At 39.8% G+C, this 19,178-nt stretch overlaps 1 protein-coding gene and 1 non-coding gene across 2 annotated transcripts; one reads left to right on the forward strand and one right to left on the reverse strand.

The window, feature by feature from the left end:
- Window positions 1-1,515: 1,515 nt before the first annotated feature.
- Window positions 1,516-1,622, reverse strand: LOC131254613 (small nucleolar RNA R71). Its single transcript, XR_009175734.1, has one exon. It is a non-coding gene; the product is annotated as a small nucleolar RNA R71 (small nucleolar RNA).
- Window positions 1,623-11,823: 10,201 nt separating this feature from the next.
- LOC131253749 (uncharacterized) lies at window positions 11,824-17,789 on the forward strand. The gene is made up of 4 exons (XM_058254886.1): window positions 11,824-12,442; window positions 13,093-13,201; window positions 16,307-16,421; window positions 17,721-17,789. Exons 1-4 carry the CDS (start codon window positions 12,247-12,249, stop codon window positions 17,787-17,789), a joined length of 489 nt encoding a protein of 162 aa, XP_058110869.1. The 5' UTR covers window positions 11,824-12,246.
- Window positions 17,790-19,178: the final 1,389 nt, after the last annotated feature.

Consider the following 19,178-nt stretch of genomic DNA (forward strand, 5'->3'; position numbering starts at 1 on the left):
GAAAACTATATCAAGTAAGTTCAGTATAATATCCATGAAGCAGGCATAAGATCTCCCTGATCTCTACAAGTGGATCCTCTGAATCCCTAGTTCACTTTCTCTGAATTCTTTAAGTTTAAATTAATATTTCACCATATTCCTCAAATCACAATTGGTTTAAATTTCATCTTAGCCTAGTTCTAGATCTGGTTATTTTCAGATAACGTACAGGTTTCAGTCCCTGTGGATTCGACCTCGGTCTTACCGAGTTTATTACTACATCACAACCCTGCACTTGGGGTGTGAACAAGTTTTTGGCGCCGTTGCCGGGGATTGACGGCTACGTTTCCTGAAGATAACTGGTTTTAGGATTAGGACTTTTCTGATTTTTAGGATTTATTTTAGAATTTTCTAATTCCATGTTTTCCTTTAATTTTTAGAAATCTTCTATTTAAATAACTTTCTATTTTTAGATAGTTTTCCTTTTTTTAGAAACTAACCAAACTTTCTTATTTTGTAGGATTCTGAGATAGGTTTCTAAATTGGTAATTTCTCTCTTCCTTACTATTTCTAGATTAGGATTCCTTTTTAATGAGTTTCTAATTCTAACTTTTTTAGAATCTAATTTTGTTTCCTATTTTATTTTTAGAAATTTTCTATTTTAAGACTTTCTGTTTAGAAACTAACTTTTCTGTTTTGTAGGCTTATTAGAAATTTCTAAATTTGGTACGCTCTTTCTAAATTGCTACTTTCTAATTTAGGAATTCTTCCTTGTTTCTTTTTATTTCTATATTTCTCTTCTTAGGAATTTTATAGGCTTGCCATTCTTAGAAACTAACTTGTTTTGTTCTATTTTGCATGTTTCAATTTAGGGACTCCAAATTGGTAACTTCCGTCCAACCCTCTTTTTCTGTTTAGATTTTTATTTCCCTTCTTAGGATTAGGTTTAGAATTTGATTGAGGGCTGCGAGTGATTCATGCCCAAGTGGGCTCGTGACAACACTCGACGTCTCTTGACTGAAGGAGGATTAGTTGAGGGGTTAACTGTTCATCGTAGGACTAGACACCGCTCGAAATCCCCTGAGTTAATGGAGGATATGGCTGGAAATCAACCTCTTCTACCCCAACCTAGGGTAGAAGATCTCCAAGATGAGAATGAGGTGCATCAAGCACCCCCGCCTCGTACCTTACGAGATTACTTACAACCGGTGGGGGTGAGCACGCCCTCATGCATGGTTTTTCCTGAGAATGAAGGACACATGGATATCAAGCCAGGGGTGATCCAACTCCTCCCTATATTTCATGGGCTTGAGTCAGAGAATCCTTACTTACATTTAAAAGAATTTGACGAGATCATAGCTACCTTATACTTTTCTTAACGTATCTGATGACACGGTCAGGTTGAAACTCTTTCCCTTTTCTTTGAAAGAGAAAGCCAAGACGTGGTTACATTCACTACGTCCTCGATCAATTGGCAGATGGAATGACATGACAAGGGAGTTCATTAAGAAGTTTTTCCCATACCATAAGACGAACACCCTAAGAAAGTCAATCATGAACTTCGCCCAAAGGGAAGATGAAACATTCTTCCAATGTTGGGAGCGGTTCAAGGATCTTGTCAGTTCATGCCCACAACATGGTTTTGAAACGTGGCGCATCACGAACTTTTTCTATGATGGACTGACATCTCTCATGCGCCAATTAGTCGAGACAATGTGTAATGGGGAGTTTATGAATAAATTAAGGAGTTGATGAAGTGTGGGATTACTTTGATAAACTTGCTGAGAACACACAAACATGGGATATCTCCCCTAGACCTAGTACTGCGTCTAGGCCGACTCACTCCAAGGAAAGGGGTGGAATGTATCTCCTGAGAGAAGATGATCATATTAATGCTAAGGTAGCTAATCTCACTAGGAAACTCGAGGCCATAGAATTTAAGAAGGATAAGGCTAAGGAAATTGTTTGTAGCATCTGTGGTTGCAACATTCATACTACTGAAAACTGTCCAACTATCTCTGCCTTTCAAGAGGTATTAAATGAGCAATCCAATGTTGTAAGCAATTACCAAAGACCTTTCAGTGGGCCCACCTCTAACACATACAATCCTGGCCCAGTGTGTCTCCTTGGGGAGCACCTGTTCTATTTGTGAAGAAGAATGATGGTTCCTTGCGATTGTGTATTGATTTTCGCAGACTGAATTTGGTAACTGTGAAAAATAAGTACCCTTTACCCATGATTGATGTTCTGTTTGATCAGTTGAAGGGGGCACGGTACTTTTCGAAGGTTGATCTGCAGTTAGGGTATCATCAGTTGCGCGTCAAGGATGGGGACGTGCAGAAGACCGCTTTTAGGACCAGCTTCGGTCATTATGAGTTCCTTGTGATGTCGTTCGGTCTGACGAACGCACCGGCCGTGTTCATGGATCTGATGAACAGGGTGTTTCGGCCATTCCTGTTTCGATTCGTCATTGTCTTTATTGATGACATTTTGATTTATTCGGCGAGCCGGGCAGAGCACGAGAGCACTTAAGAGCGGTTTTGGATACTCTTAGGGAGCATCAGCAGTTCAAGAAGTGTGATTTCTGGAAAGAGGAAGTCAAGTTCCTGAGACATGTGGTGTCCAAGGAAGGAATAGCCGTCGACCTTGCCAAGGTAGGTGCAGTGCAGGAGACAAACATTCTTGAAGTGAGGAGTTTTCTGGGTCTTGCAGGCTATTATCGACGCTTTATTCAGGACTTCTCGAAGATTGCCAGACCGTTGTCGCAGCTGACACGGAAGGATTTGAAGTTTGTTTGGAATGAGCAGGCGGAGTTAGCTTTTCAGGAGCTAAAGGATAAGTTGACGTCCGCCCCTGTGCTAGTATTACCAGAGCAAGGGGTTAAGTATATTATATATACTGACGCCTCTCGCGTTGGCCTGGGTTGTGTCCTTATGCAGAAGGATAGGGTGATTGCTTATGCTTCGCGTCAATTGAGGAAACACGAAGAGAATTACCCTACGCACGAATGGAATTAGCAGCTGTCATATTCGCATTAAAGCTTTGGAGACATTACCTCTATGGTGAGGAGTTCGAGCTCTTTTGCGACCACAAGAGCCTTAAGTATATTTTCACGCAGCGTGATTTGAATATGAGGCAGCGCAGATGGATGGAAACATTGAAGGACTTCAAGTTCGATGTTTCTTACCATCCGGGCAAGGCGAACCTTGTGGCAGAAGCGTTGAGTCGCAAGAAGGCTATTGAGTTTGCGGCTCCGCTGATGATAGCAGAGTGGGATATGTTGGAGTTCGTGCGCGATTTTGAGCAGAAGCTTACGTGGTTGAGCCGTATGAGGTTATTGCACACATTCGTGTACAGCCCTTTATCGACGAGATGATCGTTACAGCTCAGGCAGATGATGAGCTTTTGGTGAAGATGAGACAGCGGGTTGGTACAGATGAGAACTCCGACTGGAGTGTTAGTTCTGATGGGGGCCTACGTTTTCGTGGCCGGTTATGTGTTCCTGACATCCCTGACTTGAGACGGGAGGTTCTCGAGTTAGCCCATAGTTCTAAACTTACGATGCATCCAGGTATCACGAAGATGTATCAGGATATGAAGAGATCTTATTGGTGGGACAATATGAAGGTCCAGATTGCTGAATTTGTTTCTCGTTGTCTCACGTGCCAGCAGGTCAAGGCAGAGCATTGCCGACCTCCTGGGTTGTTGCAGCCCATGCCCATAGCTGAATGGAAGTGGGATTTCATCTCTATGGATTTTATTTCTGGGTTGCCGAGGACGAGGAAGGGGTATGACTCTATCTGGGTGATCGTCGACCGATTAACGAAGTCGGTGCATTTCTTACCGATCAGAGTCACTTACTCTGCAGACGAGTTGGCTAGGTTGTATATCAAGGAGATAGTGTGTCTGCATGGAGTTCCCCTGAAGATTGTGTTTGATAGAGACACGCGTTTTACATCTATCTTCTGGACTCGTATCCAGGAAGCGATGGGTGTGAAACTGAAGTTCAGCACTGCGTTTCATCCGTAAACAGATGGGCAGACGGAGCGCGTGAATCAAGTCCTGGAAGATATGTTGCGAGCTAGTGTTTTGGATTTCAAGGATAGTTGGGATGATTGTCTTTAGTATACAGAGTTCGCGTATAATAATAGTTTCCAGGCGAGTATCGGCATGGCTCCCTATGAGGCATTGTATGGTCGCCCGTGCAGAGCACCACATTGTTGGACAGAAATTGGTGAGCGTAGTTTGCTTAGCCTGGAGTTGGTGCAGGTGACTTCAGAGAAGGTTGACATCATTCGACGTCGACTTCTGACAGCGCAGAGCAGGCAGAAGAGTTATGCTGATACGAGGCGTCGACCGCTTGAGTTTGTAGTGGGAGACTATGTTTTTCTGAAGGTCTCTCCTATGAAGGGAGTTTTGCCGTTCGGTAAGAAGGGGAAGCTGACGCCGAGATTTATTGGTCCATTTCAAGTTCTGGATCGAGTGGGAGCGGTAGCATACCACCTTGCTTTGCCCACACCTCTTGCGGGCGTGCATAACGTATTTCATGTTTCTATGCTGAAGAAGTACGTTCCTGATCCTTCGCATATTATCAGTTGGGAGCAAGTGCAGTTGAGTGAGGATGCCACTTATGTACTGTGACCGACGCGTATTCTCGACAGGAAGGAGCAGGTATTGCGTAGCAAGGTTATCCCTCTTGTGAAGGTGCTATGGACGCATCATGGTGTGGAAGAGGCTACTTGGGAATCTGAAGCTGAGGTCAGAAAGACCTACCCTCTGATCCTCGAGGATTATATGAAGGTATGAATTTCGAGGACGAAATTTTCTTTAAGGGGGGTAGATTGTAACGACCTTGGAATTTTTGTGCTAATCTTTCCTTAAGTAGTTATTTTTGGGGTAATTAGCGCTATACTCGATTGCTTGTGAAATTCGCATCAATCACTTTAAATTGTATCTTCATGGCTCTAAACGTGTAGATTAGTTAGCGCTACGTTACTCTGAAATCTGGGATCCATCGCTAAATCCAGTTGTTCTGGGGAATTTTTGAAAGATCTGGATCGGACCTGTACCGCGCGTCGAAAGTCCGATGGCGATGATCTTAGGCTGTTGCGGTTACCGAGTTGGGCTTGACTATCACCTCGAAAATCAAGTCCATGTGATGTTCTGGGTCGATTTGATTGAGTTCGGAGTGAAGAGTATGAGAACGGTTGGAATTTAATAAGCTTTTATTGAAATCTGAGTCGTGTCGCTTGTGCAACGATTTTAAGCTATCTGACCGTTGGATTCTGACCCAATTTCACCCTCTGATCAGGGAAGGTGGCCCAGGCATATCCTAGTGCTTGTGGACCTGATCGAGATCCCGTGACCGTTGAATTGAGTGTGGTCCGCCACGGCTGATCTGAAGAGCCGGTCGGTACGAAAACTCAGCCTGACGTAGATCCATGGTCAATGAGCTTAAGTCCGACCTTTCGTGGTTATAGGCCCACCAGAAGTGCTTCGTTGGATCGTAAGAAGCAGGTTTTGGTTATACTTTAAGTATACCTTGACCCTGGGGTTATTTTCATCAATAATAGGCCTATTTATAGTCCTTAAACCCTAGCTCTCTTTTCCATACGAATTTTCTCTAACCCTAGCTTGGAAAGAGAGTGGAAAAGAGAGAGAAAGTGAGAGAGATAAGTTGGTGAATCATCTTGGATTCTTCCTTGTTCTTCTTCATCTTTGAACCTTCACTTTGAATCGTTCTTCCGACGGTTCTGAGTTCTTTTTGGGGTAAGTTAATCTAACCATAACCTGTGTTAGAGCTTAGATTAGTCTTGGTGTTGTTGTATCTCATTTCTATCCTTATTTTAGGATATCCTATCGCCGTTGACGAAGACAACTGGTCTAAATCAGTTCGGTGGTTCTTTCCTTGCTTAAGGTGCGGACTTTAAGTGTATAGGTTATGGTTTTCAAGGCTTTCAATGCCAGTTAGTGATTTATTCTTGTTATGGATGAGATTTCACATGCCAAATGTTGTGTTTACATTGCTTTCCTGATATGCATGTGCTATATTGAGATTTGTATATTCTATGTGTATTTATAAAGTACCGTATACGTATAAAATATGCACTTATGTTTGCCATGATTATTTGTCATGTATGTATGCTAGATGCATGTATGACAACTCCTTGGTAAAAGGAATTGTCAAAGTGCATGTATTTCAACATACGTCATGTATGTTGTTCCATGTATGCTAAGTGTTCGTAGAAATGCATGAATGATCTAAAGTGTAACTTATTACACTAATTGCGGGCATTGAGAAGTGATTCTCAATACTCCTATTGATGCGCATGATTTCCTTTATGCAAGTTACTTTCCAAGTTATTTAAATTCAAGCATTACCTATGCTTACATTTATGTTAAGTTGATATTCTTCAGATGTGTATGTACCATGATTTGAATTGTTATTCCATTACTGTTCTACATTTTATATGAGCATCTGTAGTAGTGTAAGGTGTTTGGGACTATGCATTAGTCCAGGAAATCGGTAATCTACCCTATGTTCGTGGTTGAGATTGCTTTCGCCACGTAAGACGTATTAGACGAACCCGAGCCGTATTAGAGTTGTCGGCAGTGGTTTGGCCACGCGGAGTGTTTGCGCACTCTATGTCGCTCAACTCAACGTGCGCTCGTGCTAATCGAGTTCGTCAAGTAACCCGATTGTCCGATGTATGTTCACCATGTATGGTCGCTACTGCTTGAATCTAGGGTACCGAACTTACCAGTGAAATCCTGTTAACTATGGTACTTGATCCGCTAAGACTCATGAGCCGGACATGGTGGTATGGGACACCGTGGTCGAGTTGTCGGCCTATGCTGGGGTGACGAGCCTCCCCGTAGTGACCAGTGAGCAACTAAACTCGTGAGCCGATTATGGTGGTATGGGACACTATATTCGTGCTGTCGGCCTACATTGATTGGTAACGAGCCCTTTGTAGTGACCTCGAGCATACCTGGATACCGCAATGAGGTGACGAGCCGAACTGTGGTAGTAAGGGCATGAAAGGCGTGCATTGATTGGTGACGAGCCCTTTGCTACGACCTCAAACATATGATCGTATGAGATGTGTAGGATTGACGACCCTAGTATGGATCACTGTTTGGATGGTGATATGAGGAAGGTATCTTAGCTTTCCAATCCTGCTGTGTGAAATGGACTAATAACAACTTGGTAATCATATCTATGCACCGCATTTGCATGTGCTTTGTAGATGTGGCGCACTTTGAGGCGATGTCATGCGTAACGTAAGATGAAGACGCTGAGGGTGTACGCGTGAGGGCACGCATCATTTTGCATACATCCTTGCATTAATAAGAGTACTTAGGATTTATTTAATTGTCCTGCTTTATCATTACTGTTTGATTGAACTGATAACATGTTAACCAGTGCCTTATTGTTCCACTGAGTTGATCACTCACTCCCACGTTTCTGGGGCGGTGCTAAACAGCCACCAGACTCTGTCTTAGGTTCTGATGTTGCAGATGTTAATGCGACTTCTGAAGCAGAGCGGGAGATGGATGATGATGAGGCTGCTTTCTCTTATATGCAGTTTTCAGACGGGTTCTAGCGAGCCTCGGTCTGATGCGCGGGATCTCTGGGATTATTTTTGGGAACTTAAATGATGTAATCTAATACTTGTAATTTTGTTAAATAACACTTCTATACGATCTGGCTTGTATATGTAATTCAGGGATTTACACTTGTACACATTTTGCTATAAGTCTTCCGCTTGCTTTATTCACTTATCCTTGAATCATATCTGTGTTTTGGCTTAATCTGTTCCATGTTTTATGCGCTAATACAGTCAACATACATCCATCATTAAATATGTTGCATAAGTGATGTTTTGGAACTCGGGAGCTGAGTTATGCTCGACCCCCGAATTTCAGGGCGTTACAATTGGCAAGGCCTTTTGGAAGAGGTAGCAGTAGGCATTTCAAAAGGAAGAGGAGTGGTGGACGAGTCACCAGGAAACTCTATAAGATCTCTTCGATTGTATGGAGGTTCAAGGTCCCAAACCGACTGCATACACATACATCCTTTTCATCGAGATCTTCATGACCATATGATGCATCAGGTGAGACCACCCGTACCACAGCCATTGCAGAATCAACATCACCGTTGAACTCCTTCCGTACCTTCCAATATTGAAAAGGAGAAAAGAATGAAACACTTCAAAATTACTAGTTAAGTGCATGAGAGGCCAGTGGGTAGAGAGGGACGGGTAGGGTTTTGAGGGATTTGGGTTTGGGTGCGGCGTGCTGGTAGAGAGGACGAGTAGGGTTAAAAAGGGTAAAAGATATAGATATATATAGGTGAGGGGTCAATTTATAATTTCCTAGTTACTAATTAACTACATCCTGTTCTGTTCGAATCTGATCGGATCGGTTCCAAACGGATCGGATTTCGGATCGGTCCGATTGGATTTGCTGTTGACCCGAACCTGATTCGATTAACGGTCGATCTGCATGATCCTACTCGAATCTGCCCGATCCAGGCCGTCTGTTCTGTTCGAATCAGGTCAGATCGGGTAGGATCAGGTCGGATCCACTGGATTGGGTCCATTATGCCCAGCTCTATCTCTCGCTGCTCCTCTCTCTCTCTCTCTCTCTCTCTCTCTCTCTCTCTCTCGTTACTCCTCTCTTTCACTGATCCTCTCTCTCAGGATTGGGCTAGATTTTAAAAAGCCCAGAATCGTAGAATCGATCCGGAACTGAACCAATTTTCACGATCCGGGTCCGGTTCGGTTCTAGGGTGCTAACAGTCTGGTTCTGATTCCGAAAATCCTAGAACCGTATGGAACGGATCGGTTCCGGTTTCACCCTGGAAACCAGACTAAACCAACGCATGTGCACCCCTACTCCAAAGTATGATTGGCTTTGATGATCTCACCTAAGCTTGGAAAAAAAAAATGGCATTCAATCGTTTCTTCATGCTATTGGTTGGATGGTGAGAATCAACTAATCAATAATTGGACCAAATGAACGGTCCAGATTGATGATGTGGACGGTACACATTTCCCAACTGCAACCAGTGCATTGAAAGGTCCCCATGCACTTATGAGCCCACCGAAGCGTTTTTCAAAATCACCCTCAAATTTCTTAAGCAGTAGAGGCGGGGCCAATTGTGGAATAAAAAAAAAAAAAAAAAACCCTATATTCATGTTATGTCAGGTTGATACAGACTATGATCCTAGCAAATGATCCTAACCATCCAATCCGTGCTTGAAATGCCATGGAAGGGTAACTTTTAAAAGTGCATTTCGGGCTCCGAACTCGCCCGAAAAGGTGGTGTCATTATTGTCCGGCTCAACTTGAAATCTGTAATGGCATTCAAATTCGTCGGTTACCTAACAGCCAGCCGTTAAGTAGTGATAATAGTAATAACAGGGTCGAAGTGTCGAAATGGCAGTTACGGCCTCATAACAGTCCCGTAACGATTTTACAACAGTTTTTTCATAAAAAAAAAAAAAAAAAACAGTAACTGTTGATCCGGAGACCATAATAGCTGTTACAGCCCGTATTATCGGTGGTGGCCGTTAGCCATTACCATTTTGGAACACCTATGATCTTATATCCATGTCTTCCATCCCTTTTTCCAAGATCATTTTAGGGAATGAGCTTAAAAACAAAAAACACAAAAATTTCAGGTGGACCATATTATAAGAAACAGTGGTGATTGAATACTTTATTATTAAAAACTTCTTATGGGCTATAGTAAAGTTTCCATGAGGTTTATTTTCCATCCAACGTGCTGATATGATCACCTAAGCCTGTGCGAAGGGAAAAATCATATAATGGCTTGATCCCAATGTTTTTGGCACAATAATGATCAATCACCGCTAGTATGGTCCATCTGAGAAATGAATCTGCTTCATTTCTGGACTAATGGATGGCTAGAAAATTCTTTATACTAGCAGTTTAAGTTTACTAGGCTGCTTTTTAAAACATTGTCCCCACCCATTTGAAAAGCATAAACATTTGATATTGCCATGTGTCCTAACAACGTCCAAAATTGGCTGCTGTCTGCATCACTGAGGCAAGTTTGTGGAGTGAATCAAGTCTCATTTGGCGGAATAGATTGGGAGGATTTGACGGCATTCAAAGGTTTTCAGAATCCAAAAGTTATTTGGAAGCATAAATGGGATGCATTTGGAATTAAGGGCATTGTCAGGCTTCTCTCATACTGATTTTGCATTCTCTCTTTTCAGTGAGATAATCAATTATTTTCGTTTTTTGTTTATTTTTGAAAGAAAGAGGGTGGGATGTGTAACAATATTGTTGTCGCTAAGTTATTAATTCACCATCGGCCTCATAACTAAAATTATATTAATGGAATGATTTGAGCGGTCCATAAATTAGCCCTCTAAATCAATGATTAAAAAAGCTAGTGGTTCAGTTGTGATCCTATGCTGTGGTCAATCTGAAATATGAAATTTCACCATTTTTTGGTCAACATATATATTTTAATTAAATTATTACGATCACTATATCAAACATTACATATGTCCCCTCAGTAAGGATATTAATATTAATTTAGTAATTACATTTAAATTCTTGTAAATATGCCACATAATTCCAATGCATTAGTATTTTTGAATTATTAGTAATTCCATATACAAGTTGCTAAATATAGCTAAAGATTTTAAAATTATCCTTGACTTTAAATCCCCTTGATTTGGAATTTAGGTATTTGAAGACTAAAGACAAGTAGGACAGGCCTATGGTGGAGTTTACATGGAATTCAATCCATTTACATGATGTGTCTAATCACGATGAAGGTTTCAAAACGCCGGTGAGTTATTCCATGTGAATTTAAGTGGCATTTATATTATAAGTTATTTAAGAAAAGTTTATCTTGATTTTTTTTACTTATAAAACTGAACTGATTAAGTAACTTTAAATTTTTTTTAAAAAAGGTATTCATAATTTGATCATAAACCTAACTTATTTGATGGTGTATAAATGAGCTTGTTTGGCGCATAGTATTAAATGAGATGAAGTGGGATGGAATTGTATTTAATCGGTCTAAATTCCATCAGGCTTTTGGGGAGGGTAGTAAAGGTTGGGATTCAGTAGAATGGAATGGCATTTGGTCTTATTTAAGATTTATATAAATTTTGAAGTCTACTGCACATGTAGGTCTTATATTGTTAAGTAACCAACATTAATTATGAATTTAATTCATTGATTAAAATTTCATGATCCACCAAACGGGATTTTCTTGAATCCAATATTTTATCGGTATTAAGATTTTGATCCTAAACATGGATTGATAATTAAAATACCATCGTATTTCCAACATGCAATGATTATTGTGCAAAACCCACTGAATACAATTCAAGACCATTTAATCCTATGGACTAGACACGTGTGTTTACCATTGAAACATGTGTGTTTACGATTGAATGATCCCCATTTTTCTAATCCACGGCAAAAAAATAGGGTCTGTTTGGGCAGAAGGGTTTAGGTGGGATGGGATTCAAAAAACATACTTATTACCTAGGGATTTCCCTTAATACCATGGAATAAAATTAATGCCATGCGCTTTGTTGATAATACGGTGGTATATTGAATGAATATACCCACCATCATTTGAAATTGTTGAAAATAACACACATGTATTATATCTATATCCCTCTCTTTTTTAATATGGAACATAAAATGATATGTAAAAATGGATGAACGGAATAGATGAAACAAATAAATCATGGAGGGGCCCACATGGCACCGATCATGAGCGCTGGTGTCAAGGGGAGTAGCCAATCCGTTCCCCCCCGGTAGTACCTGCGCGAGATACGCAAACGTCTTCCCAATAAAAAATCTACAGTGGCATTACAGTAGTTATCCATGGAACCGGGGGCATTTGACGCTACTTTCCCTTCAATATAATCCTGAAACGTAGCGTTTGAGAGAGAGAGAGAGAGAGAGAGGGAGAGGGAGATGTGCTGTCGCGTCAATAAATCAAAGCAAAGGAGCTCCTGATCTCGTGATTGCCCCCTCTCTCCGCTCGCTCTGAAATGCCCTTCCATTTTCACCTATTTTCACCTCTCTCTCTCTCTCTCTGGCGCCCGGATCAATCGAACGGTCGCGATGAAGTCTGACGGAGTCTCGTTGTAGAAAATGAGAGTTTGGCAGCTCGTTTACAGATCTAATGGAGTGGTTGAGTTTTAGGGTTTAAATCAGGAAATCGCTATTTCTCGCTGTCGTTTTCGTTGCCGTATAGCGATGAATCGGAGTTTCAGGGCTGCAGAGTCGCAAATGCAAGCGCCCGTAGAGCAACAGAGGCAAGGGAGGAGCCTTGGAGCTGTAATGAAGGGCAAGGAAGAGGATCTTGCGTTGTTTCTCGGGATGCGGAAGCGCGAGAAGGAGCGGAATAGCTTGCTGCTACTCCACACCTCCGAAGATTTCGATCCTCCTTTAGGTATGCACTCGGATGGTTCCCACTGTAACATTCAGACTTCTTGGGCTTAGATTCAGTTCTTTCCAGGCCTTAGGTATTGAAAATGCTGCCAAATTGCTATTTCGCATCATCATTTTATTTTGGTTTCTTTATTAGTTTTCTATGAATCGGATGTCAATGTCCAGTGAGTGATAGCTTCAGAACTCAGATATTCTTTTTGGTTCGAATTTCATTTTCGACAGTGCAACGTTTGAATCTCCTTTGTAATTTTTGTATCTACGGCATACATGTTCCTGAGGTGGACCCCTCCATGTAGATGACCTACTCCCGACATTGGGCGAGTCTACTCATCAGATATGGTGTAGGACACACACAAATAGATGTTCGGTAGCAAGTTTATATCTGGTGTACATTAAGCATACAAGTGTAGACCACATGATGGGTGGACCGGCCTGCTTTTTAGCTTGGGTCATCTACGAGGTGGGGGCCACCTGATGCACGGCTTGGATGTCCCAAACACGTGCCATTTTGACATGTATGGCTGCATTTGGAAATGTGTGTATCAAAATCACCTATTGTTAATTAGTGTTATCAATCTTGTAAAACTGGACTTATCCACAAAGTAGTAGATCTTTTCCATCTTCTAACTTGCAAATGTTTCTGGATAGCAGGGTCGAAACCAGGTGGTTCTCCCATATTCAAGATAGTGTCATCAACACCACGTAAAACTGCTTCTGATGACTTCCTAAACTCTGACGGCGAGAAAAATGATTATGATTGGTAATGTTATGGCATCTCATCTACTTACTAAGGAATGCTGAAAAAATTGATGATAAGGAATATTTGCGTGCACCCCAAGTTGTGGTTGGCAGGGCTTCCAAAGTGCAGTCGGTACATTTGGTACTTGGGAAGAACCCATTAATCATGTTAGCATTTCCCACCCTTTCCTTCCCCAATCACAACTGAGGTGTCATTCTTATCTCATAATTTGGCACCAGCATCTTATCGGCCTGGGAATCAGATCACCCAGATTTCCCCTAACATTAAGAGTTCTGGCAGGTTTTTTTTTTTTTTTGTTGTAAAAGTTGAGTTGCAAACTGTAACGCACATTATATATATATATATATATATATATATTAAAAATACTGTAGAATCAAACAAAACTACTTGCAAAGGATTGGAGATGCACGTGCATACCATGTATTGCAGCACTTCTACCACCAAAAGTTTCAGAAAATTCGTATACAGAGGAATTAAAACTGGTGGTGTAAAGAAGCTGTGAAGACAATTTTCGACAGCCTCTAGTTGTGTATTATAGAGCTAAATGTAAAGCATGCATCCATATTTAATATAGTGATTAGGTTTTTATAGATTGTGTATGTATAACTAGTAATATTTAGTTTAGAACGGAAGTTGCATATGAGTAGAAAATAGATTGATTTGGTAGAATCATTAATCACAGCAGTTGAAGATGGGTGCAAGATAAGTTCTGGAATAAAAGCAGGAATGAGGTTCTGAAGCAGTACCTTGGTATGGAACGTGTTGTTTGCATCATGTACTGCACTGGAATTACTTTTGGGCATAGTTTGTTTCTTGTACAAGGCAAACTTTTTGGGGGGCAACACTTAATGTTTGCCTCTTCTATAGCAAGCATGTCATCCTTTTTAAAGATGGCAATTGAATTTGCCACAACTCAACAATTAGACATACGTGGAAAAGCTTGCTTGGGGGTGTTTATGTGGTTTTTTTTCTCCCTACAGCTACAATTCCCATCTCATAGTCCTTTTCACATAGGTGATCTAGAGATGCATGCACATGGTTTTAAAAATTGGTTATTATATGGCCATATCCGGCCGGCCCGTTATGTGATACAGGGTGAACTAGTCCATTACAAAAGAAAAAGCCTTTTTCATTTCCCACTTCTTTCCTCACTCAAACTATAAGGGGAGCAGAGAAACTCAATTTGTTACTACATCCTGGCCTATTTTGGGGATCAAAACATAAGATATTAGTGGGGGTTGATTAATCCAAGCAAAATAGACCATTTGGGGGGTGAGGGGAATAGGATGAAGGGGTAAGCCATCAGTTCACTGCTTTTCACTTTTTTCCATCCTTATTTTATATATTTCAATAAAGTGGATCTAATCCACCAAAATCATGCTTGGTTTGTATTTGGTTAGGGCATATTTGCTTTACTTTTATGTGGTGAAGCTAACAATCAACATTCTTATCAGGGAATGGTCTGATTCTCCATTGAACACATGTTTTTATTATTATTATTATTATTATTATTATTATTATTATTATTTTTTAATAATAGATTTAGGCATTTTACAATTTTCCTTATTTCCAGAAAATTTTCTCAGAATTTACAAGGGGGGAAAATCGGCTGAGACAGGCCTATATCACCCATTGTGGGTTTGTATAGTCCAATACACCTGGGATTGTTAACAAAAAGGCAAGCTTCAGAGGTTTTCAGTTTGGCTAAATTGCATGTGAAGGAATGGGTGAAAGCTTCAAAATCTGTCAATCCAGCCTAGTTTTTAGTCATTTGGTTAGATCTGTAATCTATTTTCTTTTATGTATGTGTTCCTTTTGGCTTTGGCCTTTCTTTCAATACCATTATTGCAGTTCAAAAAAAAATCATTCAAAAATATCATGCAGGAACTGAAATCAAAATAGAACTCCAGAGAATCGAAGATGCTACATCTTGACTAGAATGGAGCACATCAACTCAAGAACCTAAATTCCTAAGGATAGCAAATAGAGTTACTGTAACAAGAAACAATGTGAGACTAAACCCAGAACACAATAACTAGAAAGTACATCCATGGATTTAGAGAGAAGTGTGCTAATTAACTTCTTTCAATGTCATCTATGTTGGAAATGGTGATTGTTTCCCAAGCAATTATTAGATCTTTAACCATACCAATTGTCTTGTGTGCGTAAACACTGATGTGGAAGCTAATTATGCACTTTGGTGGGATAAGGATGGTTTCCTTAGGTTCATCAAGTAGCATAGCAAGATACTTGCAACAAACATTTGAGATCTTTTTTTGTTCCTCTAATAGTTGAAACAACGAGAAACAAGTTTTTAAAATGTTTGAGGCAATAACCAACTCTGGTGGATGTGAAATCTTTTCGTATTTCAATTTTTGACTCAAGGTCAAGGGCTATTGATAAGCATAAATGTTGGGAGTTTTGGCGCTTGGAATGATTTATGAGGAATTATTCTTGAAGCATCATGTCACCCCATGTAATGTATAGAATGGTTGAAATGGCTTGTGGCTGCTACAACTGATAGGAAAAGGATAGCTTGATCCTGGATTTAGGAGCAAGGTTTGTTGAATGTCATCGTTGAGTTAAGAATTCCTGTAGGTAGACTGGAGTGAATGGGTTAGTAGTATGAGTTTTGTGTTTCCCTTGCCTGAAACCTCAAGAAAATCAATACCTTGTTATATAATTTGCACTAATACAAATTAGCAATGTTGAATTTTCTTATATCACAAATTATTAAAAGAACAATCTTACCTTTCAAAAGAAAAAAAAAAAAAACAATCTTCTCAGTAACGATTCTCTTTTGCATTAGTTCTTCCGGAAATATTGTTGTGAAATTGATTGAGAAATTCATTTCTCTGTTTTTTTCCTCGTAAAGCGGAAATTTACTTCCTTTCAAGATGGAAAGTATATTCTGCCTTTTTTTAATCATTGTTTTTTGTTAAGCATCTTGATTTTTGCTTTCACATGTGTGCCTGTTCGAGATGCATCTGCGTCGGAACTGGAAGATTTTATTTGCAATTTTATTGTTGGCTTATGCATGATGTGAGTGAGGTTAAACAAATGAGTATGGATTGAGACTTACCGATGATTCTTTTCTGATTCCAGGCTTCTTACGCCACCTGGTACTACTCTTTTTCCTTCTCTGGAAATGGAGTCAAACAAATCCACCCTGGGTCAGATTTTAACCGCCAAAGTTCGTCCAACTGCACTGAAGTCGAGGGTGAGCCCTCAGTATGACTTATGGATTCTTAGTTATCAATCCTTGCAATTGCATTACTTGAATGCTACAAAGTTCTGTGACAGCATCTCTAATGGGATAGCTATGAATCTGTCTTCTTGGTGTATTTTGCTTTTCTAGTTGTTTTCATGCAGCTGTCTTGTGCAATTAATTTATTGCGACAACCCTGCATGTTACACTTGGATATTTATTTAGTTGAATGTAACTGTAGGGACATTTGAAAATGCCCTTGTCTGAGCTTGGGCAATAAAGAATTGGTTGCAAACAGATATCATTGTTTCTTAACATTTAGAGCTCCACATATGCTATTATACGTTCTCAAGGAAAGGGTTGGTCTCCTAGGGTAAACCTTTTAATCTTAGTATGGTTTCGTTCCTTTTACCTAGTAGATAGGCTTTTCATGAACTTTCATTCTATAATGTTATCAAAATGTATGTTTCTACATTTTGTGTATGGATCTTTTTCATGTTGTATTTTGTGAGTAGTTTAGTATTTCCTGCAGTCTTATGATTTCTTATTCATGAATCTATCAAAATATAGCATTTCTTGATTTCTTGCGCTCTATCGTGCATGTTGTTATTTCCCTGTTGAAATAGGCAAACAGTACCCTTTTTGCCTTTTCTGCATGTTTCCAGTAGACTGCTCTGTTTCTGAGAGCTTCACCTGTATTCTGCAAGGTCATAGATGATTTTTGGTTCTCATTCAAGCAATGAATAGGGGATTGGTACTTCCAAACGTGTGCCTGATGTGCTATAATCAAGCTGAGACTATCAATCACCTATTCCTTCACTGCTCCTTCGCCAGGTGTATGGAATGGGATCCTAGATCAAAACGAAGGTCCAAGGACTTGATGACTACAACAACCCAACTTTATTCAAATCAGGGTCCTTAAAATTTGAATGACCCACACCCGGCAAGATTCACGAAGATCTGGATATACAAAGTGGGACTCAGTTGCACCCCACATGAATCACACCATGGTAAGGTATGAAGAATTCTTTTGTGTTAATGGCTTTATTTGTGATATGTGTTACATTAAAATCATAACAGCAACTCATATGTTAACCTGATTACTGAGGAGCTGATTTCTTTCATTTATGTAGCAGATCCTTTTTCAATGTGCATCTTTACAAGAACGTATTAGTTTATAGCACACCAATTGATGTTAGGAATTCAGATCCTCTTCCTCTTAAATAGAATATTCTTCCTCGGTGTTGAATCTCACTGTCTACCACCAACTTATGGTCACTTAGATTCTAATATAAGTTGTATAAATTACAGAGTATGCGATGGGTGGAAAACCTACACATGGAGATGTTTACAACTATGGAATCCTTCTATTGGAGATGATCACAGGGAAGGGGCCAACTGATGACATGTTTAAGGACAATCTAAGCCTCCATCATTTTGCTAAGTTGGCTCTGGCTGAACGAGTAATGGATATTGTTGATCCACAACTGCTCTTAGAAGAAGCTGAAGTTTTTCAAGGCAATGAAAATCAAATCAATGCAAGAAATAGAATGCATGACTGCTTGATTTCAGTGGTCAAAATCGGTGTGTTGTGCTCTATAGAATCTCCAAGAAAACGAATGCAAATGAGAGATGTTGTTGCTGAAATGCAAACAATCAAGGACTTGTATCTTGGGGTCAAGATTCGCCAGGACAAACAAGTTAGGTCTAAATGTTGTTGCTGAAATGCAAACAATCAAGGACTTGTATCTTGGGGTCAAGATTCGCCAAGACAAACAAGTTAGGTCATAAATATTAGATGAAGGTTTGTCTTACCTCAGGCATTACTAAGTTATTATTGGTAGTTATTTTGAGAAAGATTTCCAAATGAAAAGAGTTTGTTGAGTACTTCCCTAAATAAGATTTAGATATATTATTTTATATATATATATATATATATATATATATATATATATATATATATATATATATATATATATATATATCAATACAAGTCCCTGAGATATGTATGCTCTGCCAGGTCAAATTACAAGATTTTATTTTATTTTATTTTATTATTTATTTATTTATTTTTTTTAATTTTAAAAATCTTATGTTAGGCAAAGGGAGATTGTATCATGAATTTAATAAGAAAAAGACATCGTCTTTTTTTTTTTTTTTTCCGTCTTATTATAATAAGAATAATATTGAATTACTAAGATGTTTAATTATTAATATATTTCATGCTAAAGTTTTCAAAAAGACGTTACAATCTTAAGAAATTAGTTTAGCATTTAGACTACCAACTTGATATTAGTTTGATGAGTAGGTGTGTATGTTGAGCGGAACCAAGTCGAGCTGAGGCTAGCTCAACTCGGCTTGGCCACTAGCTGACCTCAGCTTGAACTCAGCTGGTCTTTGAGCCTGACTGGCTAGCTCGGCTTGGTTCTGTCAGTAGCTCGGGCCAAGTTCAAGCCAAGATCAAGCCAAGATCAAGCCGAGTTTTTCTGTGCGGCACTTCCACGAACACCTGGACTACACCTTCAAAATCCCATTGTCTGTAAAACAGCAACAAAGGTTGTTCAGGTATTTTATCAAATACCTTCCAAGCAACATAAAAATCTAAATTAAAAAAAAAAGGTATTTGTTTCATATACATACCTTCCTTGCAACCAGCCACACTTTGTTGAGTCATTTCATCAAACACTTGGTGAGCAACATCAGTATCAAAAGTAACCGAGTCACCGAATTGGTTTGATCCGAGTTCGATTCGAGCTGGGTTCGATCCGA

This window comes from Magnolia sinica, chromosome 8, assembly GCF_029962835.1.
Source record: "Magnolia sinica isolate HGM2019 chromosome 8, MsV1, whole genome shotgun sequence".
NCBI classification, from domain to species: domain Eukaryota; kingdom Viridiplantae; phylum Streptophyta; class Magnoliopsida; order Magnoliales; family Magnoliaceae; genus Magnolia; species Magnolia sinica.

What these genes read in the sequence shown, in the direction of transcription:
- LOC131253749 (XM_058254886.1), top strand. Translation starts at nt 12,247, where the DNA reads ATGAATCGGAGTTTCAGGGCTGCAGAGTCGCAAATGCAAGCGCCCGTA. An exon ending in AGATTTCGATCCTCCTTTAG is followed by an intron (nt 12,443 to 13,092) that starts GTATGCACTCGG and finishes TCTGGATAGCAG; the next exon opens with GGTCGAAACCAGGTGGTTCT. An exon ending in CAACTGCACTGAAGTCGAGG is followed by an intron (nt 16,422 to 17,720) that starts GTGAGCCCTCAG and finishes TATAAATTACAG; the next exon opens with AGTATGCGATGGGTGGAAAA.